This window comes from Limanda limanda, chromosome 5 (assembly GCF_963576545.1).
Source record: "Limanda limanda chromosome 5, fLimLim1.1, whole genome shotgun sequence".
In the NCBI taxonomy this organism is placed as follows: Eukaryota; Metazoa; Chordata; class Actinopteri; order Pleuronectiformes; family Pleuronectidae; genus Limanda; species Limanda limanda.
In genome coordinates, this window is record NC_083640.1 from 13,514,653 (window position 1) to 13,536,944 (window position 22,292).

Consider the following 22,292-nt stretch of genomic DNA (forward strand, 5'->3'; position numbering starts at 1 on the left):
ATTATCATTATTATTATAATTAAACATTTTACATTGAAATAAAAAGGGAAGAAATGCCTGTTTCTTAGTGCCCAAGGTAATGTGTCTTCAGATTGCATATTTTCTACAAAGATGTAACATAGAAGTAAGTTTGTCTATATAGAACTGATTCAGATCAGTTAAAGAAACAATATGAAACTGTTGTTCATTAAAATAGACCTGTGTTACATTTTGTGTACTCGTACTATAACTTCTGGAGCCACAATGTATGTCAAAGGAAAAACACACTGCTATTGGATCATGATTATTTATTGTCGTTTGCTGCATAACGGGAATTAAATATCAATACATTACCTCGACCACGAACATGATTTGTGCCTGAGTGGCGTCAGGTCGAGTTTCATCTGCAATTGTGGTCAAGACAAAAACTCCCATGATCCCGAGCGGCTTCTCGAAGTCGTCAAACTAGGTCTTTTGTTTTTGATTTGATTGGGAAACTCGGCTGAGCAGCTGAAGTAACATTATGTATATGTCAATCAATATACCTGAAGCTGTTCATGATGTTTAAGATGCTGACCTTGTATTGCAACATCTGCAGTTGGAGTCCAGCAGGGGAACTTAGTTGTGTGTCTTTCCCCATATCTGACTGCAGATATCTAGTGTATGATATTTAATACTGAGGGAAAACCACCCAAAATATTAGTTTTTAAGTTTTTATGAATTTTGTCCAATTGGCAGTTGACTGATTACTTTCAGCAGCAGTGTGGTTATTTCACATGATTTGCCTTTGCATCTTAGCGGAAGTAGGAAATTAGAGATTTAATGTTCAGAATAAAACTACATCTTAATTACTGCTTGTCATCTCTCGTGTGTTTACAGAAAAAAACAGGTAATTTCTCCATTTTTATTGCCTCTGTAACTAGACAAAGATGCATTAGAGTGCATTATTTTTAAATAACTTATGAGTAAGTGAGGCTTGGCTGTTGCAGACCTCTGTTTGCCAGAGAGGAAGTGTTTAATCTCAGCGCAGCTTCTGTCTTGAATTACCCATCATTCCACACAGGAAGTCATCCCTTAGGATTTAGAGCAGCACATTGGCTGTTAATTGTTTCCTGTTGTACAGAAGTGGTATGATTGGGTCATATGGTGCACAGAGCAGAGCAACACGTTCCTCTGGGTCTCTGCAGTGTGTTGTGCATGTGTGTAAGTTAGTGTTTGTTTGTGTGTGTAACTTACCCCTAACCCCCCCCCAATGTATGCATTAATTATACAGCACAGCATTCAGTGTATTTGTGAAATGATCCAACCTGTGCTGACTGGTTCTTGTTCTTTCACGTAGAGATACAGTGTGTGTCTGTGGTGTGTGTGTGTGTGAGTGTGTGTGTGTGTGTGGATTTTTGTTGTTGCAATCCTGCGGTTTTTATTCATCTTGAGCCAATTAAACTATCCCAACATTTACCGCAGATTTGATCGTTCCTTTTTTTTAGTTTTCATGCAACACATGTAGCTGGAAGACTATAAAATACATGTTATGTATAATATTTACATAATCTACAGCTTTAATCTTTAACCAGAATAATCATTTTGCGATTGATCTGTTTACATCTGGTTTTTTTTGTTAGTTGTGAAATGACAAATGAGTTTTTTTCACATTAGTAAAGTCATGAGAGCTCAACAGGCTGCACCTGCACTGCTCTGTCGTCCTGTATCGTGATGCATGTGAAACGTTTTACGGTTTCAGTCTCTGTTTCAGAATCGTTCAGCCCCCCCTGTGTGTGTGTGCGTGTGTGCGGCCAGCTTGTACGTGTGGTGTACATTTACTTTGTGCTGAACATGCCAGCTAACTGAAAAGCATAATGCTGTCACTTGAGGTTCAGCTGCGTCCATGAAAGGAACAATAATGGTACATAATGGCTGTAGTAATCGCTATGAAAAAAAGCTCTAATGTGCTTCTTAGTGCTATTCACAGGCAGCGCACACATATGCCTGCGCGCACACCATTAATGCTAATAATGGGGATTAGATGTATACATTGTGTGGCATGTAAATATGCCTGTCATTACTGCGCGCGTGAAAACCTCCAGTTCTGCCGTAATGACATGCTTCAGCTCAACCAATCAAAGGCCTTTGTTCGGATTGAGCCATCTACAGCTGAGTCTGAAGGAAGTGTGACAAGGAGAGTCTTGGGTGTATCGCTGCTGTCTGTCGGAGCACTTTAATCTGAAGGATTATTGTATGTGAGACCTGCTGGTGTGCATTCAATCTGGCACAGGTAGCGACAAGACCAGTGAACTGTAAACCAGATTCTTGATCACGCTCAGTGGGGAGTGAACTTAAAAAGGACGTATGCTGCTTGGGCCCGAAGGATCAAACTCTGGCTGTAGGCAGAACACATAGTTTGGGAATTGATGCATTAGTCCAAGAGTTGAAGTTTTGAATTGGGACCAATTTCCAAACTTTCCCACCCAACTTTCCCAGAAGATGCTTTGGCTGGCACAGATGCCATCAGATCAGCGATAGAATAAAGCACCAGCTCAGGGCGGCACAAGCTGAGTGGAAACAGACACACATGCACACACACACACACACACACACACACACACACACACACACACACACACACACACACACACACACAGTTTCAGGCAGCGGGTTTGGTTTGATCCCACTGATCCACAAACTGTCCCACCTTGACACCCCCTCCTTTTTTCCCCCCCTCCCCTATTCTCCTCCCTCTTTTCTCTCCCCTGCTGTGGGTCTCCTCAGGCGCATGAATGGAAGTCTTTATTCCCGGGAGAACTGGTGGGAAGAACGAGAGAACGAGAAACAGGGATGGGGCGGGGGGGTGGGGTGTGTGTGGGGGGGGTGGTGGCAGGGAGGTAGGCGAGGGAAAGGGGGGGGGTTAGCTGTGCTGTGAGAGTGGCTGCAAGATCAACACAGTGCCACGGCTCCTCTTTTTTTCTCCTTCGCCGCTTTTCCCTCCTTTTCTCCGCGTAGCCGTCCCCCCCCCACCCCCCCCCCCCCCTCCTTCCTTTTTTAAGTGCAGTGGACACAAAGCCGTGTTAGTATTCATGGTGTTTGTTTGCAGAACCGTGTGTGTGTGTGTGTGTGTGTGTGTGTGTGTGTGTGTGTGTGTGTGTGTGTGTGTGTCTGTGTGTGTGTGTCTGTGTGTGTTTGTGTGACTGTGTGTGTGTGTGTGTGTCTGTGTGTGTGTGTGTGTGCAGAGAGCTGTCAGAAACACAGATCACAGAGAAGAAGCAGCGCTCTGAATGGAGCCGGAGAGAAGCGGGCAGGGGGGAGGAGGGGAGAGGGGGTGGTGGTTCCCACAGGGGGAGAATGGTCAGCTCCAGAAGAGAGAAAAGAAGAAGAAGAAAAGGAGAGATGAGATGAGGAGGAGGAGGAGGGGGGGTGGGCAGTGCACGAGGCCACAGGGGCAGAGGGAGACAGCGTGGTGTCAAAGCCAAGGAGAGAGAGAGAGAGAGAGAGGGGGGGGGGGGGGGGAGAGAGAGAGGGAGAGAGAGAGAGAGAGAGAGAGAGAGAGAGAGAGAGAGAGAGAGAGAGAGAGAGAGAGAGAGACAGAGAGAGACAGAGAGAGAGAGAGAGAGGGGGATCATATCAATCATAAGGTTTCTGAGGGAACTAACCCTAAACGGGTCCAGGCACCTCTCCTTGTTTTTCTGCTGGTCCGCTTCTTCCCTCCCTCTCTCTCTTTGCCGCTCTCATTCTTTCAGTAACACCCCTCCAACCCCCCACCTCTCTCCCTCTCTCTCTCTCTCTCTCTCTCTCTCTCTCTCTCTCTGACTCTCTCTCTCCTTCTCTCTCTCTCTCTTTCTCTTTGTGTGTCTGTCTGGACAGCTGCCCAGTTCCATACACAGGGAAAAAATGAAACACTCTAACCACCGGGCGTGCAGCCAAATAAAAGGCTGCGAAAAACTATTTGAAGGGCAGCGTGTTTGTGTGTGTGTGTGTGTGTGTGTGTGTCGGCGTCTGTGCATGGAGTGTCTGTGCATGTTTGCTTGTGTACGTGTGTGTGTGTGTGTGTGTGTGTGTGTGTGTGCTGCTGGGGTTGTGAGATTTGGGTGTGCCTGTTTAGGGTGTTCTTCCCCAGTCTAATGGTGCAGCCAGGGTGCTCTGTGCGTGTGTGTGTGGGTGTGAGTGAGAGGTTCCACTCTGAGCTTCAGTTTATTCAACAGTGGAAAAAAAAACAACCCCCGAAAAGGCTGCAGGAGAGGAGAGGGGCAGGTCGGGGCATCGCATACCCCCCCCTCACATCAAAACTGGAAGACAGATGAGCGAAACGTTTTTCATCCAAATCCAGATTTAAAAACACCCGGCCGAGTGCGAACGTTACATGCAGACACACATTTGTCAGTAAATACATGCTGACTCATTTGCAAAGTGCCTCTCAGTTGGGTGGTTGCAGCACTTAGTCACATATTACCCATGACCTCCTCCGTTGAGCTCTGACCTTATCTGATGGTTACATCACCAGTGGGAAGGAATGTGCGGCTCCATATCTGCCTGGACCCCGGTGCCGAGGAGCCTTTGTGCAACTGTCTGTGTTGTTACAGTGCCGGCCCGGAGGAAGACATCCTAGCAATGGTTGTTGACCTAGCTGCGGCGTATACGATCCCTTCACCCCTGAGAGCCTCGAGGGAGGGAGAGTGCATCAAATAATTCAAGAACTAAACATGTGTTGGGTTTGTTTGGCGCTGCACGGCTCCTCCTTATCTGTATCTGATCTGAGGGGGGACTTGTAGAGGAAGGACTCGGGAGAAAAGGGTTGTGGCCTCACAGCTCTTGGGCTTGTGGGTTTCTCCAGGGTCAGAGTCCACGATAGTGCTGATCCCCCGACCATCGCCCCCTGCTGCAGGCCAGCAGTAGCACAGGGAGATGACAGTCTACTACACACAACACATGGGAAGAACTGGGTGGCGTGTGTACAACAGAGAAATGAGTATAAAGCAGTATTGTTATTTGTGCCATTGCTGCATCTGTGCAGAAACTTTAAGAGTATTTAGTAGACCTCGAATTCTGAGATAAATGCAAATGTTACATAGAGAAAAATGCAGTACCTGTGGCGGAAAGGCAAGGACATGAAAACCACGTCCTGGTTACTGGTTTTAATATTGTGGCCGATGGCTGTGCATTTGTTTGTGCGGGTATCAGACAGTGAGTGTATTTTCCCTGGAATGTGAGAGGCGTAGAGGAGGGGAGCGGGAGGAGAGGGTGGTAGAGGGGGGGGAAACGAAGAACAAAAAGCTGAACTGGTGCCAATAACCCAACCTCAACTGGAAGGGGGGGGCATGTTGGGCTGCCTGTCTCTGATTTTTCTTCTTCTTTTCTTTTACTCTCCTATCAATAGTAGGAAAGGTGTCCATGCCTCCTCTTTTTATTATCTCTTTGTGGTTGCTGTTTTGTGGTTAGTGGGGAGGATACATTTTACGTGTGTGTGTGTGTGTGTCTGTCTGTCTGTCTCTAACCACCTCTATCTACCTGTCTGTCTCTTTCTCTGTGCCCTCCTTTAACCTGAAACAGCAGGTATTCTAGGACAGGTTAAATGAGAAAGCATGTGTGGATCAGGTTTCTGTCATCTTATCCCTTTGGACTCGCGTCGTCTCTTCTCCGGTGTCACTGTGTGCACACACACACACACACACACACACACACACACACACACACACACACACACACACACACACACACACACACACACACACATACACACACACACACACATGCATCTCAGAGCTGGACGGATAGTGTGCTTCAGAGATAAATGAGACTGTGCACGTGTGTGTTGGTAAAAGCATTTTCTGGCATTGTTAATCATATACGCTGCTCATTGAATACTTGTGTGGGTGCGTGTGTTTTCATGTTACTGTGTGTGTTATTTTGTGCTTGTGATTGATAAATGGCTTCTGCAGTTAGTGTGGAAGTAGAAAACCAGTGTCACTGCCTGGCCACTGATGGAAGACCAGAGAGAGAAAGAGGGGAAGAAAAAGGTTGGAGAGCGAGAGAGAGGGATAGAGCAGATACTAAGTGGATAAAGAAGTGAGGGCGGAACAGGAAATTGGCAGGGTAAACAGTAGGAGAGATGAAGTCCTTACAAATATGTACCCTGTGATAAGAACTCCATACGTACATGTCATTTTTGTGCGTGTGTGTGTGTGTGTGTGTGTGTGCGTAGCTGCAAAGACCAAAAGCGAATCACCTGGCAAGCTGCTGATACATGCAGACTCAAATTGATTGCCCGTCTGGTTTCATACATTAGCATTTTTCTGCTATTATGTGAGATGGCAGGATTGTGAAACGCTTTTGAAATGTGTGCATCAACGGAATGCACGTACGAGTGTGTGCGCTTGCATTCCTGTGTGTACATGCTGAGAGGCAAGCCTGTGGTTAGGTTACATCTCCCTGCAGCGCGGCAGAACAGTGTCTCGTTGCGTCATACGGAGTCAGTTAATAACAGGCTAAACCACAAAGGCCATCCGCTGCTCTATTTCTCATCTTCCAGCAGTACAGTGATTAAGCTGCAGTGATGCGTTAGGCAGGGTTATGTTTTGAAGTAAAGTCAAGCTTGTGCATTTTTCAGTTCTGCATGCAAGTGAACCGGGCACTGAGTGAAGGTCGAATGCGTAAGTTGCTCCACTGGAAAAACCGGAGAGAGATAGCGGTACAGTTGTCAGGACATATACAGTGCTAAGTGTGTGCCACCGAGCTGGGCTGCAGCGTTTAATACTGTGTGCAGTCACACCCCCCCGACGCCATCCCCCCCAGCTCTCACAGCATGCAACATCCTTGCCACAGGAATTTAATTGCTCTGTAAACAAGTCTTTTGTTTTGTTGCACACTGTTTGCTCATGCACACAAGATGTATTAAAAGCTTCAGTCCTGCCGTGACGAGAGGAGAATGTCATATCAGAGCACAACACATCACTGATTTAATGTGGGCTGACAAAAAAGAAACTGCACGCAGACCTGGATGCAGTGCTGCATTTGTATTATCTCTGTGAAGATAGGCAGGGATAGGATGTTAGGCAGAAAGGAAATAGAGTGGTCCTCATTTTATGACTGCATTATCATATCATTTATCTATCCATGCAGCTACACAAAGCTTGTCTTGTGATCGCGATACGTATGTAGTAACCAGTCCTTTTTTATTTTCTCTTGTCTCCAGACGTACGAGCGCCAGTATAGAATCCCTGAGCAGCGAGAGGGAGGCCTGCTGCAACTACTGGGAGATCACACTCCGCCCAAACACCAGCTTCGCGGCTCCCTCCTTCCTGCACACGCACTCGCACACACGCAGCAAACACAGCAAGCCCTCACGCAACAATTCCAGCATACACACCAACACCAAATCAGTCGAGACTGGATCACGTCTACAGCACCTTCTGCGTCCCCAGCAAATCCTGCAGATTCTGAGCCAGCCAGAGAGCTGTCAGGAGCCGGTAGGACCACTTTGCTCAATCCCAACCAACCCTTCTTACGAATGGGGACTCAGAGCCCCTCGCCTCAGAGATCCCTGACTCCAGACCTGCAGTTGCCAGTGGTTACAGATGCCAGTATTCTCAACCTGACGTCTCTCAGCAGGTGTGGTTCATTTTTTCCTGGTTACTGGGTGTTATTACGTGGTAAACAAGAACACTACACCAAAAATACTGTTTGCCATGCGTAGCTGATGGGGAAATTGATATAGAATGGTGATATTTTTGTGTTGCAATATTATGTTTTTGAGTGTTTAATTTTTTTAAACAATTGAGCAGCTCAATGATGAAAATGCAAACATTTAAAAAAACGATCTGATAATAAGCAGCATATTGGAAGATATCTCAATGTGTAAGACCATATTTAAATAGAACTTAATAAGGGCTCAACTCTCATGATAAAATCATATGAAAGTCCTACACAACTGTCAAACAAACATAGTAAATGTTCACTCTGGATTTGGTGATCTTTCTCCCCACTCATCTCGGTGTTTTCTCTGTGTGCCTCTCTCTAGGGGGAGGGGTTTGCAAGAGGTCAGCGAACAGCTCTTTGGGAACATCAAGAGAAAGTACGGGAGGAAAGACTCCCAGAGGATGCTCTGTAGCCCCCACAGTGCTGATTCACCATGGGGAAGACAGACAGAGAAGGGGTCCGAGAGCCCATCTCAATCAGAAGAGAGGCAGAGGTACAGGCAGGAGGAGACAGCTGAGCGGTTCCACGAAGAAAGAGAGGAAAGGAGAAAAGAGGACAGGGAGCGAGCAGTTGCTGCGAGGAAAGGAGATGAAGAAGACAGAGGGATGCACATGCTGACAGAGGAAGGGAAAGGAAGAAAGAGGCGGAGGAGGCCTTCTTTTGACAAGTCATTTTCCGTAGTGGAGCAGACACAACGGCAAGACACTGACTCTGCAGACAAGCACCAGCCGGGGCCCCCAGAACCCAAAGTAGCACATAAGATGGAGACTCACAAAAATGATTCTCGTCTCACAAGTCAAGCTGATGTCAGTGGAGAGAGGGTGGAAAAACCGGAGAGGGCAGATAAAGGCGATAAAAGAGAAAAAGGAGAGAGGGCAGACAGGGCAGAGAGAGGAGAGACGGTAACAGGCAGACTTGAACCCGAGTCAGCTCTCAGTGCAAACAGAGTGAAGAAGAACCCTGTGGGTCGCCCTAAAATCCACACAGACATCCTTAAACACAGAGAATCTACTCACAATCTAATCAACAAACCCATTCTTAACACAAACCTCAGACTCCCGAGCCCAAATCCCAGCCCGAGTCCCAGGAGTAGCATCAGTCCTAGCCCCAGCCCTAAATCCAGACCTAACATCAGCCCCAGCCCAAGCCCTAGACCCAGGATGGCCCTGAGTCCCAGCCCCAGCCACAGCACCAGCTCCACAGCCAGTTCCAGACCAACCAAGGCCAAGGACAGATGGTCCTACCTGAAAGCTAAAAGCCATGCCAGCCTCGCGTCACCCCAGAGAGACAACTGGGTTAGCCCGTCGACCCTAACAGACCCACCTTCAGCCTTTCCCATCACCCCCTCTAGCCCCCTTTACACCAACACTGACAGCCTGACCGTCCACCCGCCCGTCAAGAGGAAACGAGGGCGCCCCAAGAAGCAGCCGCTCCTGACAGTGGAGACCATCCATGAGGGCACGTCCACATCTCCTCCAAGTCCACGGGCACAGGAAACATCAGCAGGGCTAAATAGTAGGAAGAAGATGCACACAATGAACACATTAGTGCAAATGGCATCTGCGACCACCAGTGCCAACTCTAACAGTCTGAAACTGAAGCGTGGGAGGGGCCATTGCAGGCCAGTGAATAAGATAAAGCTTGGGAAAATGCAGAGCATCCTGAATGAGATCCTGTCAGGTTCCGGTCAGAATGGCAGTCTGCCTCTGAAGTCATCTTCTGCCCCTGTTACCTCAGCAATGAGCGCCATGGCATCCACCATTGAGGCTCGACTGGGGAAACAGATAAATGTCAGCAAGAGAGGAACCATCTACATCGGTAAGAAGAGAGGGCGAAAACCCAGAGCGGAAACCCAAGGCTCCAACCCTAACAAAACCACTAGGGACAAGCTTCCGCTGTCTGTCTCCACAGCCAGTTTCTATGAAAGCCCTGTAGTGCCTTCAACCATGTCTCCCAGCTCCAGTGCTCCATCCATAAGAGCCAGCCACCCAGATACCAACATGCCCAGTTTGCAGCCCATCTCAGCCCTCACCTCCAAGCTGCCAAGCAGGGGCTTCCTCTCAGGAGGGTGGAAACTCTCTCCACCCCGCCTTCTGGCCAATTCACCCTCCCACCTGTCAGAGGTGGCGTCAGTGAAGGAGGTGACCCTGTCTCCCATCAGTGAGTCCCACAGTGAGGAAACGATTCCCAGTGACAGTGGGATTGGGACAGATAACAACAGCACCTCGGATCAAACTGAGAAGGGTCCCGCCTCAAGACGCAGGTGCAGTGACACTGCTAAGATACACCTATTTACCTCTCCTGACATTTATTAATGGATGTGGTTGTTTTTAATATGAGTTTCATGTTGTGTTCATACAGGTACTCCTTTGATCTGTGTGGGTTTGAGGCTGTGGAGGCAGCAGCCCTGGAAGCATCTAACAGGGGCAGCAGAACACGCTGTGAACGACAAGTGACCGCGGTCGACAACTTCCTGTCACAGCAGGAAAAAAAGCAAAAACATCATCGGCGGAAGAGGAAGTGCCTACAGAGCCGGGATCATCTTGACTTCCTCTCTGAACTGGAGGAGGTAAGAAAGACTTTGATAAATTCTGTGGGTAATGCTTGACCATCATGTGCATGTGGTGCATTTGCCTAAATGTTTCCTCTCTTCAACCTCCCTCTAGGTTGTGGTGAAGCTCCAGCAGCTCCGAGTGTCTCACAGACGATACACCTGCTACCCACAGCAGCCATATCCCTCCATCTTCCGCCTCAACTTCCACCATTACTACCCAGTTACCTATGACTCCTACCCCTGCGATTCCAGCGCATACCTCCGCAGGAGCGCCGATCTGAAGGCAAAGAGGAGACGCGGCCGTCCAGCCAAAGCCAGCGAGCCAATCACATCGAAGCTGCCTTTTGTTCAAGGATATAGTTATCCGCTGGCAGGGGGAAATTACTATGCAGCACCGTACGCGATGCCTTATGCACCTCCTCTGAGTCTGGGCTACTTTCCCCCTGCTCCACAATTTTACCTGCCCCACCATTCGCTAGGACCTGCACCTCCATCTCCCTTCATGAGGCCTGCTGCCCCCCCTCCCAAGGCTTTCCACTCCAGTGGACACGCCAAGCTCCAGGCAGGGGCCAAGCTTCGCAGCACTAGTGGGCCACTCCAAGGGCCCTCTGTGAGGGGAGAGGGCCTCGGCTCCCTGGGCTGTGGCAGTGCAGGTGGTCTTGCGGGGGTTCGTCTCCATAAGAGGAAACACAAGCACAAACATAAGCACAAAGATGAACCCCTCCTTTCACCGCGAGACCGACAGGAGCTGGGCGGGCTCTTCAGTGGAGCGAAGACCACTGCACGTCTCAGCATGCTGAGTGACAGGAGGGACTTGTCCAGTCAGGGGTCTGCAAAGCATCTTGAGAAGCAGAGGGGCATCAGTAGAGGCTCAAGCCTGGGATCCAGCTTAGGGATGTTTGAGTCAGACCAGCTGTCCACACACTCTCTCGCTGACAGCCAGTTACACTCCCGTCAGACTGGACAGCCTATACACAGCTTCATGAGCAGCTATAGAAGCCAATCGCAGCGATCAGAGTCCGCCTCTGATCTCTTTCTGGGGTCACGGGAGGACGAGTGCGGTGGGAGGAGCAGGAAGACCAGGCTCGCTGTGTTTGGAGATCAGGGCCTAATGTCATTCCAAAGTGCCAGGCAGGAGCCAGGACAGATGAACACGTGTTCCAGTCCCTCCCTCACTGGTAAGAACCTCTTATATCAGGATTAGCTGTTCACTCTGTATTTACCAGGGAGTGCGCTGCCCTTCTGCCATGATCAGAAACCATGACAGCAGGAATGTTTTTTTGTCTTTTGACAGCGGCAGCATGGTATTGGCTGTGGCATTATTCACTTTGATGAAGTGTTGGAGGTTTGAGGTTAGCCCAAACTACAATAAGTGCCTGTTGCTTGCTTGTCTTCATCTAACCAGTTCACTCATGGTTAGACTTCCTGTTGCTACTTAACATTTAAATCCATACTTGGTTCACCTGTGGAAAATTAATGACATGAATCATTAGGGGGTGTTTAGGTGACATCAACAGCAATGAAACTCATCACGGAGTATTTTGTGAAACGGTGCAACTAACAGTGACTTCACACGAGATTTGAAAGGTCGTGTTGTGGCTTTATTTTAGTCACTTGCACGACCACAAATTAAATCAATGATGGCAATTATCATGATGTCGACAGTGCAGAGAGGCTCCAGAGTCTACACAGTAGTTAATGCCTCACAAGACACACACAAGCCACGTGTGTGTTTAACTTTAAGCTACCATGGTTGTAGAAGTGAATGCGTTGCTAAATCAGGAGGATGTTTGCAAAATATTGATATCCAATATATAATTCTATCCTCCAGTGATAATGGACTTGTTATTTGCTGTGGTAGAGTATTAATCACACACTTAGTCAGCGTTAAAGGAGCTTTCCGAATGTTAAATGTACAGCAGACTGCAGTATGCTCACCAAAGTGGTTCCTATTTACAAATATGCTACGGACAAAATTACTTGGACTTAAATCAGACAAAGAAGCAGAGTAGACTTAAAGTCTGTCTACCAGGCTAATGTGTATTTTGGTACATTCTGTATTCTGATGTCTTTGAGCACATCTGGCTGGGGATAGAAAGAACATAATGCATGGATGGAGACGACTATAATTCACCAATCTCTCCTTCCTCCCCACCCTCCCTCCCTTTCTCCCCTCCTGCCAATGCCTTTGCCAGAGATATATTATTCACACAGTGTGATTTATTTTCTACAGACATGCCATAAAGGGCCCTTGCCTGTGTTAAAAGAGCTGGCTGGCAGCCAGGGGTTTAATGACTGGGGCCTAGTCCAGTGGCGGGGAGGAGAAGCCAGGGGCTCAGTTAGAATACACCCCCCCACACCCCCCAACCCCACCCCAGGGGATCCAAGAGGGATGACTCATATGCACAAACTACCACCTCCCCCTCACCCCTACACCCCTACACCCCAACCCTACTCAAACCCAGGCCTTCCATGTTATATCCCTCCAGTGTTGTTCTACCTCTTCTACCTTCAATGTCCTTCACTATCTCCCCTTGTGCTGCTTCTGCAGTTTTCGCCCGAGCTTTCCTCCTCTCACTCTCTTCCACTCTCTTCCACTATCCCCACATCTGTGAGCAGACTTCCCCTTGTTCCTCCGCCTCTTCCTCCCCTTCCCCCCTCTTCTATCTCTTTTGCCCTTCTTCCAATTCTCTTTCTGCGTTTTCCCTCGTCTCCCCTCCCCCTCGTTTCCCCATTACCCTCTCTTTTTCCCATTCCTTCTACCCCTCCTCTAGCATGACTTACTGCTCCACTTCACAGCTTTAGCCCAATTAAAACACAGAGGCGCGTGCACATACGCATGCAGGCCACACAACCATACATGTACATATATGCATTAACATGCTGACTCTTATACCCACAGATATACGCAGACACAAAGATCATACAGATCCCCATCCACACTCTGACCACACAAGCAAAATTCATATTATTATCTGAGCCTGCAACAAACGTTACAAATATTTTCTTAATATAATTACTGTGAAGTGCTTTAAACAGCTTTAGCATGTGTGTCATATGTCACATGACACGTGACTTGTTCAAACACATGTGTGTACTTTATTGCGTGCAGAGAGACACTCCCACTAAATAATATACATTAAAGGTAAAAAAAAAATGCTCACTTATCCAGCACAGTGGCAGTGGATAAGTGAGCATGTATCTGTGTGTTGCATGGTGACTTCCTACTCCCCAGAGATACAGGTCCTCAGTGCTATACAGCCCCTCTCACCGCTGAAGGTCACCGGTTTTATGTTCCGTGTATGCAGCTCATAAATTTCTGCTACTTTGTAGTGTGTGTCTGTGTGTGTGTGCGTGCGTGTGTGTGAACTTGGTGTGTGCACACTCCTGTTCAGCTCATAAACTACTGCTACTTAGTGTTTGCTGCATTAGACTAATTTGACTGTCTGCCCTGAATACTTGAGCAACAATAGAGTAAGATGTTCCTCTGAGTTAGAAATGGAGGGCGGTCAGGCCTCTCTTAATCTTCCCTTACTCTTAGTTCATTAGGAAACACCTAACCATGGAGATCGACACACGTTATTTACCCTTAAACATTAACATTATCCATTAAAAAAGAACATTGATGATCATATATCTGCTATTTGAAGCTTAAGTAAACAGAAGTGATGTTAAAGCCCATTCATGCCATGCTTTGTATTCTCAATACCTTTCACTTGCTGTCCAGCTCAACATATTTGGTGTATAAAACCAGAGCTGTTTTAGTTTTTACACAATCATCAATGTGTCAGAGCGCTGCAGAAAACTGCTTCACTGCATCAGCAGGACTCTGGACGAAAACGAGAGTGATAGTAGAAATAGACGAAAAGTTCAAGAAAAACAGACCAAGCAAGCATGTTGTATGCACACCGCTTGGGGACTGGTGGCTGATTGTGCTTTTCCTCCATTTTGGCTGTGGCTCAGTCTGAGCCGAGGGAACAGTGCCCAGACAGAGAGGAGAGGAGGAGGTGGGTGGGGGTTCTAAGAAATGGGACAGAGATGGGAAACAAAACGAATGACAGAGACGGACCAAGACCAGGAAGAGGTGCCTGAAATAGAGAAGGAAATGAAATGGTGCAGTGTTACCAGTTTAATTGAAAATTAGAGAGAGCAGCGCACTACCGCCCGCGAAGAGTAGAGAGGAGGAGAGAATGAGAGTGATCGGGGAAACAGAAAAGATAGAACAGCGTGTAAAGGGCACGCTGCCCAGTTAACCAGTGTGAAGGAAACAATATGGCTCCAGTTTCTTGTCCTCAGCCATTCTGAACTGCCAAATTCATTATTTGTGCATGTTGGCCATGTGAATGAATGCATGTGTGTGTGTGTGTGTATGTGTGTGTTTTTCTCTTCGTGTGTGTGTGTGTGTGGTGTTTTGGCAGCCTGTGCTCCAGATGCACATGGTTGTTATTGTGTGGCGGCATATTAAATGGTTAAAGGAGACATTTCTGTGGGTTTCCTGCTTGCAGAATGGGATCTCCTCCTCTCCCCTCACCCCTCTGCTCTCTAGTAGACAATTACAGGATAGGATCTGTTCTCCTGGCTCAGCTGGGCTTTGAAAGGCTTACATGAATATGTCAAAATTAGCAGGAAGCTCTTGAAGCAAAAAGATTCTCTCTCCATGAGCTAAATTGGCGCGATGTCTTTCCTTGCTTTTCCAAGGCTGCTCATTTTGACTGACACACTCCTTTCTCTTTATAGACTTTGCTCTGCCATTTATTTACCTTGTGATGTCTCTCCTCACTCATGTACTCTCTCTCCTCTCCCAGGTGTTCCCAGTAAACGGAGGTATAAACGCCGTGAGGTGGAACAGATCCAGAAGGACGTCAGGAGAATGCATTCTATGAACTTTGAGCATGTGCAGAAGATCCTCCGTGCCAAGCGCCTACAGCGACAAGCTAAAACAGGAAATAATGTCGTCAAGAGACGGCCCGGACGGCCCCGAAAGCAACCCCTAGAGGTACCGGAGCCGACCGGTAGAAGGGAGGAGAATCGGGCGGATGGTCGGAGTTTGGACATGTTGGCGAGTAGGAGAGGTGATGGGAGGACCCTGGGGATGCCTGTCCTGGAGAGGTGTGATGACCTGCCAGGAAGGCAGAGCCACAGGCCAAACATGGCCCCTGAGCCTCTGGAGTTCTCCAACCACGATTCCATCTCAGCAACGATTGAGACGGTGGTGCATCAAGCTCGGTCGCTGGCTCTGCCGGCCAAAGGGACGAAACGCAGAGGCAGGGGCCACAGCAGGGATGAACTATGGGATCCGTCCAATCAATAGACCTGCAGGAAAGAGCACGGAGAGCAGTTAGCGGAGTCTGTGCTGTTTCAAGCCTATCAGATGCAGTGTTATCTTGATTGCGAGACTCCTCTGTGCACTTTGACTTGTTTGTTCTCTCGGACTTGAGGACTACAGTGGGTCAGCGGAGGAGCAAGAGGAGGGAACACTTCCGGTGCCATCCTTCTGTTGGCTGAAACCCACCAGAAGATGAGCCCTTCAAGGATTCATTGGACCTTCATTTACAATGGCACTATATGGTACTATTTGATACTGAATCTGATGCTATAAAAGTGTGTGGTACTTATGATAGAGTAGGATATTATGTGATTCTTTATGTATCTGATACAGTGACGTGTATGGTACTTTATGATACTGTATCTGAATTGTGGCTTTAGCCATATATTTACCAGCAAGGGGAGGGGGAATGGTTAATATAAAACTGTGCAGCTCTGCTTATTTTTGCCTTTTCTGAGGAAGCTTGTCAAAGAAGTGGAATAATACAGCAGTAATTAAGCCACCTTACCCTGTTACCTATCCCTGTTTTTGCTCCCCTTATACCGTGAACCTATACCTTATTTGTTTTCCTGCTCTCTGTGAGAAGTAACTCGTACTTCCTGGCAGCTCCTCACCCCTGGTCCCTGTCCCTGCTTGACTCTCACCACAATTCTTTAGCCCTCCCTGGTGCCTGCTGCTCGACTCCATCTCCCTTTGTCCTCTTGTCTGCTCCCAATCATGTTTTGCATCTCCCATTGCTTGTGCTCCCTCAGCATAACCCCCCCCGTCTCATTTATTTCTCCCTCCCTGCTCAGGCCTGTCCTGGGCAGTGACATAAAGGCAATATGGTGGATGAGACTGCCCCTGACTGTATATAGAAACAAAGTCCACTGTTGCCTGCCTTGTACAATGGGAAACCAGCTCATAGACATGTACTGGCATACAGTATATCAAATAGAATTGTTGTACCATAGACAATGAAAGTTGTGTATTGTTTTATAACCAAAAACAGACGTGGGTGCGACTCAAGACAAGTTTGTTTTCAGACAGAAGGAACCGCATGTATTCATTCATACACTCGTACATTGTTTTGTTTATATCCAGGGGGCATTGCATACAGGAGGAATATCAGGTGTGTTTTCGGTAAACCTTAAAATTGGTTTAATGCACTATGAAAAAAACCATACACTTGCATCAATCAAATGCAGCACTTACATGCTTGTTCCAGCCTTATGTTTTGGCCTTCAATGGTGTGGACGTCCATTCCAGAGAGCATGCATTATTTTAATCAATTTGTATATGCAGGCTGCGCAGCCAAAAGCGTCAAACCCAAGCCCCGGTCTGAAACGTGATTGGACAGTTCAGCCGAAGTGGGCTCTCAGTCAGTGTTTTGAAAAGTTAATCCCAGTCTTTCTACTTAACATGATTTTCAATCCATATCCCTGGAAATATTTTTGGAAAGTAAAATCTAGTGTTTAGGTTTAGAAACCAAAGTCTCAGTATTCAGTGTAAGGATGTTTTATTTCAAAATAATCAGAGTTTAACAAACTCTCCACCATGTTGGCACCAATGTAAAGCATTCCTTCGTGCACTCTAGAATGTAGCCATCTTGGATTTTTGTGTCAATATGATGAACATTTGTTAAACTCCATCGACAGTATATGTGGCTTTGGGTAGTGTTTGGTATTTTCTCAAAAAAGTATTTCAGAATATAAAGCAATGGATCAGTGTTTCTGTCAAAGTTTGGTTTCAGGAGATTCTGCTTTCTTTCGGTGGGGTGGGACTCTCTGTTGCAGCAGTTCAACTTGTGCCTTATGTTTCTTTCTCTCACCAATTTACATTTGACCCAAGAAATATCAATGGGCAAAAGACTGCCCCAAGAAATTGAACCATATAGATATAGATATATATATATATATATATATACTCATGATTGTGCATATGACACATGTGTCTTAGTCATCAGAACCCTGACACTGCCCGTGTCCCTTCACAGCTTCCATTGTCAGCATCCTCTGTCACCGGACACCAAGTTGCAGCTGCCTTCTACTTTTGTCGTCATCGTAACAGAAGTAGAAGGGCTGAACTTGTGAAGATATTATAATATAACTGTTTTAAAATACATCATGTACTGACCTACATGCATTGTTGGAAGCAGAAAGGTCCACTGCATCAGATGTGTTGTCATCCAGTGATATTGATTCTACACAGTGTCCCAGATAATTAAAGATCTTGTACTCTGCCCAACATCCAACCAGTTTAATATGACATATAACTGTTATATACTTGGCAGAGGAGGAACAGAGGACGTTGTCATGGACACCACGTTCTCGTACATTGTTGTTTGCTATGCATCAGGCCGTGCCTGGCAATGACCTTAAGAGGAATTTCGGTTCTGAGTCCACCCTTAGGCAAAGAGAAATAAGTGGTCTTATTTACTGAATAAAATGAATTCATGTAACAAGAGTTGTGAATAATACCAGTAATAATTTGTAATAAGTTGTGCAGAAAGTGACTATCATTTCATGGAAACTATAGTTACTGCAGCTCTATGCAGTACAGCCTTAACCAGATGTAAAACTACAGTATTGAAGTGTTTGTTGTAAATAGTGTTAGTGTGTCCATCCTGCATGGATATCGGTTGGGCTCGGCTATGCTGGGACCGTCTCCTAAAACCACAGTAGACCTCCTCTCTCTATACAGACTGCCCAAAAAAACATCTTGAAATGATGACCCCCAAATTATTTTTCCTATTCGATAAATTCTGCTGTAGATTGACATTCTTCAAAATGCCTTCTCACACCTTTGAACAATGTTTGGAGGATACAAACCCCACTGTAGTGCATTCGACCAAAATAGGAATCCCCACTGATTTGCAGCTACTTTGCCTGCGGCCGGTTGGGGTAGTGCAGTAACATGAAGAGTAAGCAAGAGGCCGTGTGCGTGTGTGTGTGCGTTTGTGTGAGTGTGTGCGTTTGTGTGGCGGGGGAGTTCTCAGAGGAAACAGCCAAAAATACACTCGTCCTAACGTTAGTGTGCTTAACCTTGCTCGGCTAGATGACTTTCAGTGGGTCGGCAGTCTGTTGTGGTGGAGATGAGGTCTAGCTCTGTGGTCCATGAGGTGTAGAGACTAAACGCTTGGCAGCTTACTCCTCCATACTGTGGTCATTCAGTGGTCTCTGATGTAACAGTTAAAGACCCCAAGGTGTTGTCTGTCCTGTCCGTCTCTCCTTACCAGCCAATGCTCCGGTGCCTTCTAACACTGACAAGTATTGTCCCAATCCAGAGCTTGCACTCAACACAGAGACTGCGGAGGGAATGTGGCTGTGAGTAGGGTTCAAGGTCACTGTTGTTGTGTTGAGCAGCCAATCTGGACCGGCGGCCACGGGCGGCCCCTCAACACTGATGCAAGGATCTTTTCTTTTGTCTGTGGTGTGAGCGTCAAGAGCAGCGCAGCAGTGTTTGACCTTACACCAGGCCCGTTCCCAACAGCAACCAGGATGAGATATAACGGCACCGAAATTTTTATCACCACCCCCCCATTCCCTGTGTAGCATGCTGTGATGAGTGTCCTACAAACGGGGTGAGGGGTCACGTGAGACAGAGCCTCATAAATGTACATGTCGTCATCCTCACAGCATATGTTACAGTTCTAAGCTATAATGTTGTTCAAAGCTGAAAGTGCAGACGAAGCATTGAGAAAAACCAATAAACGTAATTCTTCAGAGCACAAAGTGAGCTCTTCTAACAGTGTGGGCATATTTTAGTTTGTATACATAGTGTATTTGAACCTTTTCTAGAGTGGGTTTCCTTTATCTGCATGCTCAACTTGATTGTATGCATAAATATTTTAGACAAGCCGAAAGTTGAATTTCAATTGAATTTGGAGCAAGACTTGTACATTGTTTGATATGTTTCTTTTTGTAATGAATTTTTTAATTCATGAAGCATTTTTGTACATTGTATGAATATTAAAAACTGCAAATATTTGACATATAGAGTAAATACTAGATGCGCATGCATATGCATATATCCTTCACAGTATGTATGTGTAAATGTACACATATTTTGTATTTGCATTTGCTGGCATACAGATATATGTCTTAAGCACATATATACATGCAATATATATGTATATCCATGTCCGCTGGCATGCTTTTGGTCATGTTTATCTTCCATGATCTTGTAGGTTCATTTTTTTGTTTATTTGTTTTTTTTTAATTTCTCTTTCCTGCAGAAAGAAAAGCTCATTCTTTTGCTACCCTTCTCTTGGCTGGCAGCATTGAGCACTTATTAAGAAGAACTACAGTTGAAGTTGTTCATGTTATCCATTGTGTGAAATAATAAATGACTTTATTGACAGCTGATGGTGCCACCTGTTTTCTTATTCCTAAGGAAAACTGATTCAGATTTATTGTTATTTGTTATAAGAGCCAGTTGGGACTTAACGTGTGTTTATGTATGTGTGTGTGTGTGCAGTGTGAAGTGTGCATGTGAACGTGGGCGGGAAGCGTGATGACAGGAGGGCTTGCTGCACTGTTGGTGCTGAATGTCAGATGGTCTCAGTGAATGACTACCACTCCACAATGCGTTTGCGTTTCACAGTTAAATGCGAGGGAATCCTCTGATCAGATTATTCTACAGCCTCACTCAGTCACTCTCTCCCACACACACACACACACACACACACACACACACACACACACATACCTACACACTACTACTCTCTTACCTCTTCATTAGCCAAGCCTACATCTCTAAATCCTCCCTGCACTAGCCCATCAGTGTCAGCTCTAGGTGGGCCGGGCTGCAGGCTGCTCTGTTATTGGACGGAGCTGAGTGGGAAGTTCCCCACTATTGGCTGCTGCCAACTAGTAAAATTCTTCTGTTACCATGGTTGCAGGGTGAGCTGCCCAAATGTGTCTCAGTGTATCTAGTGGTGCTGATGGAACCGTTGGCTCCATCAGTGTTGTGCTGAAAAAAATCCCCCCTCTGTCAGGGCTGCAGTGGGGCTGCACCCAAATTGCTCTCTACTGATGCCTGCAAATGAGCCCACACGGCGCTCACTCCACCTCGTGAACGAGGAAGAAGAGGAGATAGATCCCCAGCTCTGGGATCACGATGAAACAGCACAGCGAAACACATCCTGCATGAAGGATGAACTGATGAGCTCAGAGCTGCACTTGCTGTGAAAAACAGAATCATCAATCTCCTGTGCAATGCCATGAATTCCTCTGCACTTTTACCGTCGTATATAGTTTTTAGCCCAAAGCTCAAGCTAGAGAGTTTATATACAACACCATCTGTGTTGATGTTGATGAATGAATGAGAGCTGGAGTGAAGAAAAAAGAAATTCTGTGATATTATTTTACTCATAAAATATCTGTCACATAAATAAATGATAATAAATGTTACAAGGAAAAAAACTCCAAATATAAAGTGCATATATTGTTTTTCAATATATATTTCTTGGAAATGTAGGATATAATCCACCTGGTCAACAGGTGGAGGTACTGGACAATAGAAAGGAATGGTTTGGAAAAGACTTTAAAAATCAGAGGCTGTTCACCCTTTTTTTCTTGTTGCTCCACCAAAATGTGCAAAATCCTCTCAAATCCTTTTAGTTTTAAGTAACTACACTTTAAAATCGTATCTACTGTGACATACATGTGCATTACAGAAACATTCAAACATTTAAGGGCAGCTACAGAAGTGCAAGGTCATGCTTTAGTTTATCAGGAGATGCAGTCTGTACTGGTGAAGAACTGTACTGGGAGAGTGTTCGAGCAGGACTTGGCTTATTGATCTCAGACCTAAACAACTGCTTTTACTGGAAAATGAGCACTTAATATATAACATACATATCAGTTATCAGCTGCAGCTCTTTACAATTTCACAGTTCATTGAACTCTTTTAAATCTGTAGCTGATCTGGTTATTACGTTAAGTTCTGTTGACGAGGTTGTTTTGAGGATATGACGTATACCTTTCCTTATAAAGATAAATAACCACACACACACACACACACACTAAATACCCACATGACATTGCTGCCATATTGACAAAGTGATGAGTAGTTTACTAGTTCTGCAGGTGCATGACTCGCTGCTACGAGTGTATGCTTCACAATAACTACGTGTGTGGAGAAATGTAAAACTGAGCCACTGGGGAACAGTGAGGATGATTTGAATTTACACTGATCCAGCTCATCAGCTGAGATAAAAGAGTCTCTCTTGTTGACTGTGGTTTTGGACCAGCGACTGTTACAGACACTCACCTGTGGGATTCTCTGCTGATCCCTCACAGGCTGGAAGTTTAATTTGCGGAAGGGCACTTGACTGCTGCAGGAAAGAAAAGATGAATACGTCTTGTAGAAAGACAACCATAACTTGATAATCATAGTATTCTTTCCGAACCTGTGAACGTGCTCTAGAATTATGCTTATTATAACCTGAGAAAACATGTCTGATTAACAGGTGATGACTAATACAGTAAATTTCTGCTTAGCTTTACTGTCCCTGATAAGAACAGCGGAGGCAGCAGTTGTAGATGCACTGTAAAAACTAAAATCTCAGTAATGTCAAAACAATAACCATCTGCACAGTGAAGGAGCTTTGAAGTGTATCAGATGAAGACATGAGTGGGACTTTGGTGATTATTCTAAGTCAATGTTGATTTCTCCTCCCAGATTCTGCCGTCTTCCTCAAACTTGCATAAATCATCGTTTTACTACAATAAATATCCCGAAAATATTCTGTAAGGAATTCTGGAG

At 46.0% G+C, this 22,292-nt stretch overlaps 1 protein-coding gene across 1 annotated transcript in view; it reads left to right on the forward strand.

Annotated features, from left to right (window-relative positions):
- Positions 1-19,879, forward strand: part of setbp1 (SET binding protein 1) — a 35,414-nt gene extending 15,535 nt beyond the window's left edge. The window contains exons 3-7 of the mRNA XM_061072208.1: positions 7,160-7,575; positions 7,985-9,925; positions 10,024-10,231; positions 10,329-11,394; positions 15,022-19,879. Coding sequence (XP_060928191.1) covers positions 7,160-7,575; positions 7,985-9,925; positions 10,024-10,231; positions 10,329-11,394; positions 15,022-15,527 — 4,137 coding nt within the window. The 3' untranslated portion in view covers positions 15,528-19,879. The remainder of the gene's footprint in view (positions 1-7,159; positions 7,576-7,984; positions 9,926-10,023; positions 10,232-10,328; positions 11,395-15,021) is intronic.
- The last annotated feature ends 2,413 nt before the right edge of the window (positions 19,880-22,292 follow it).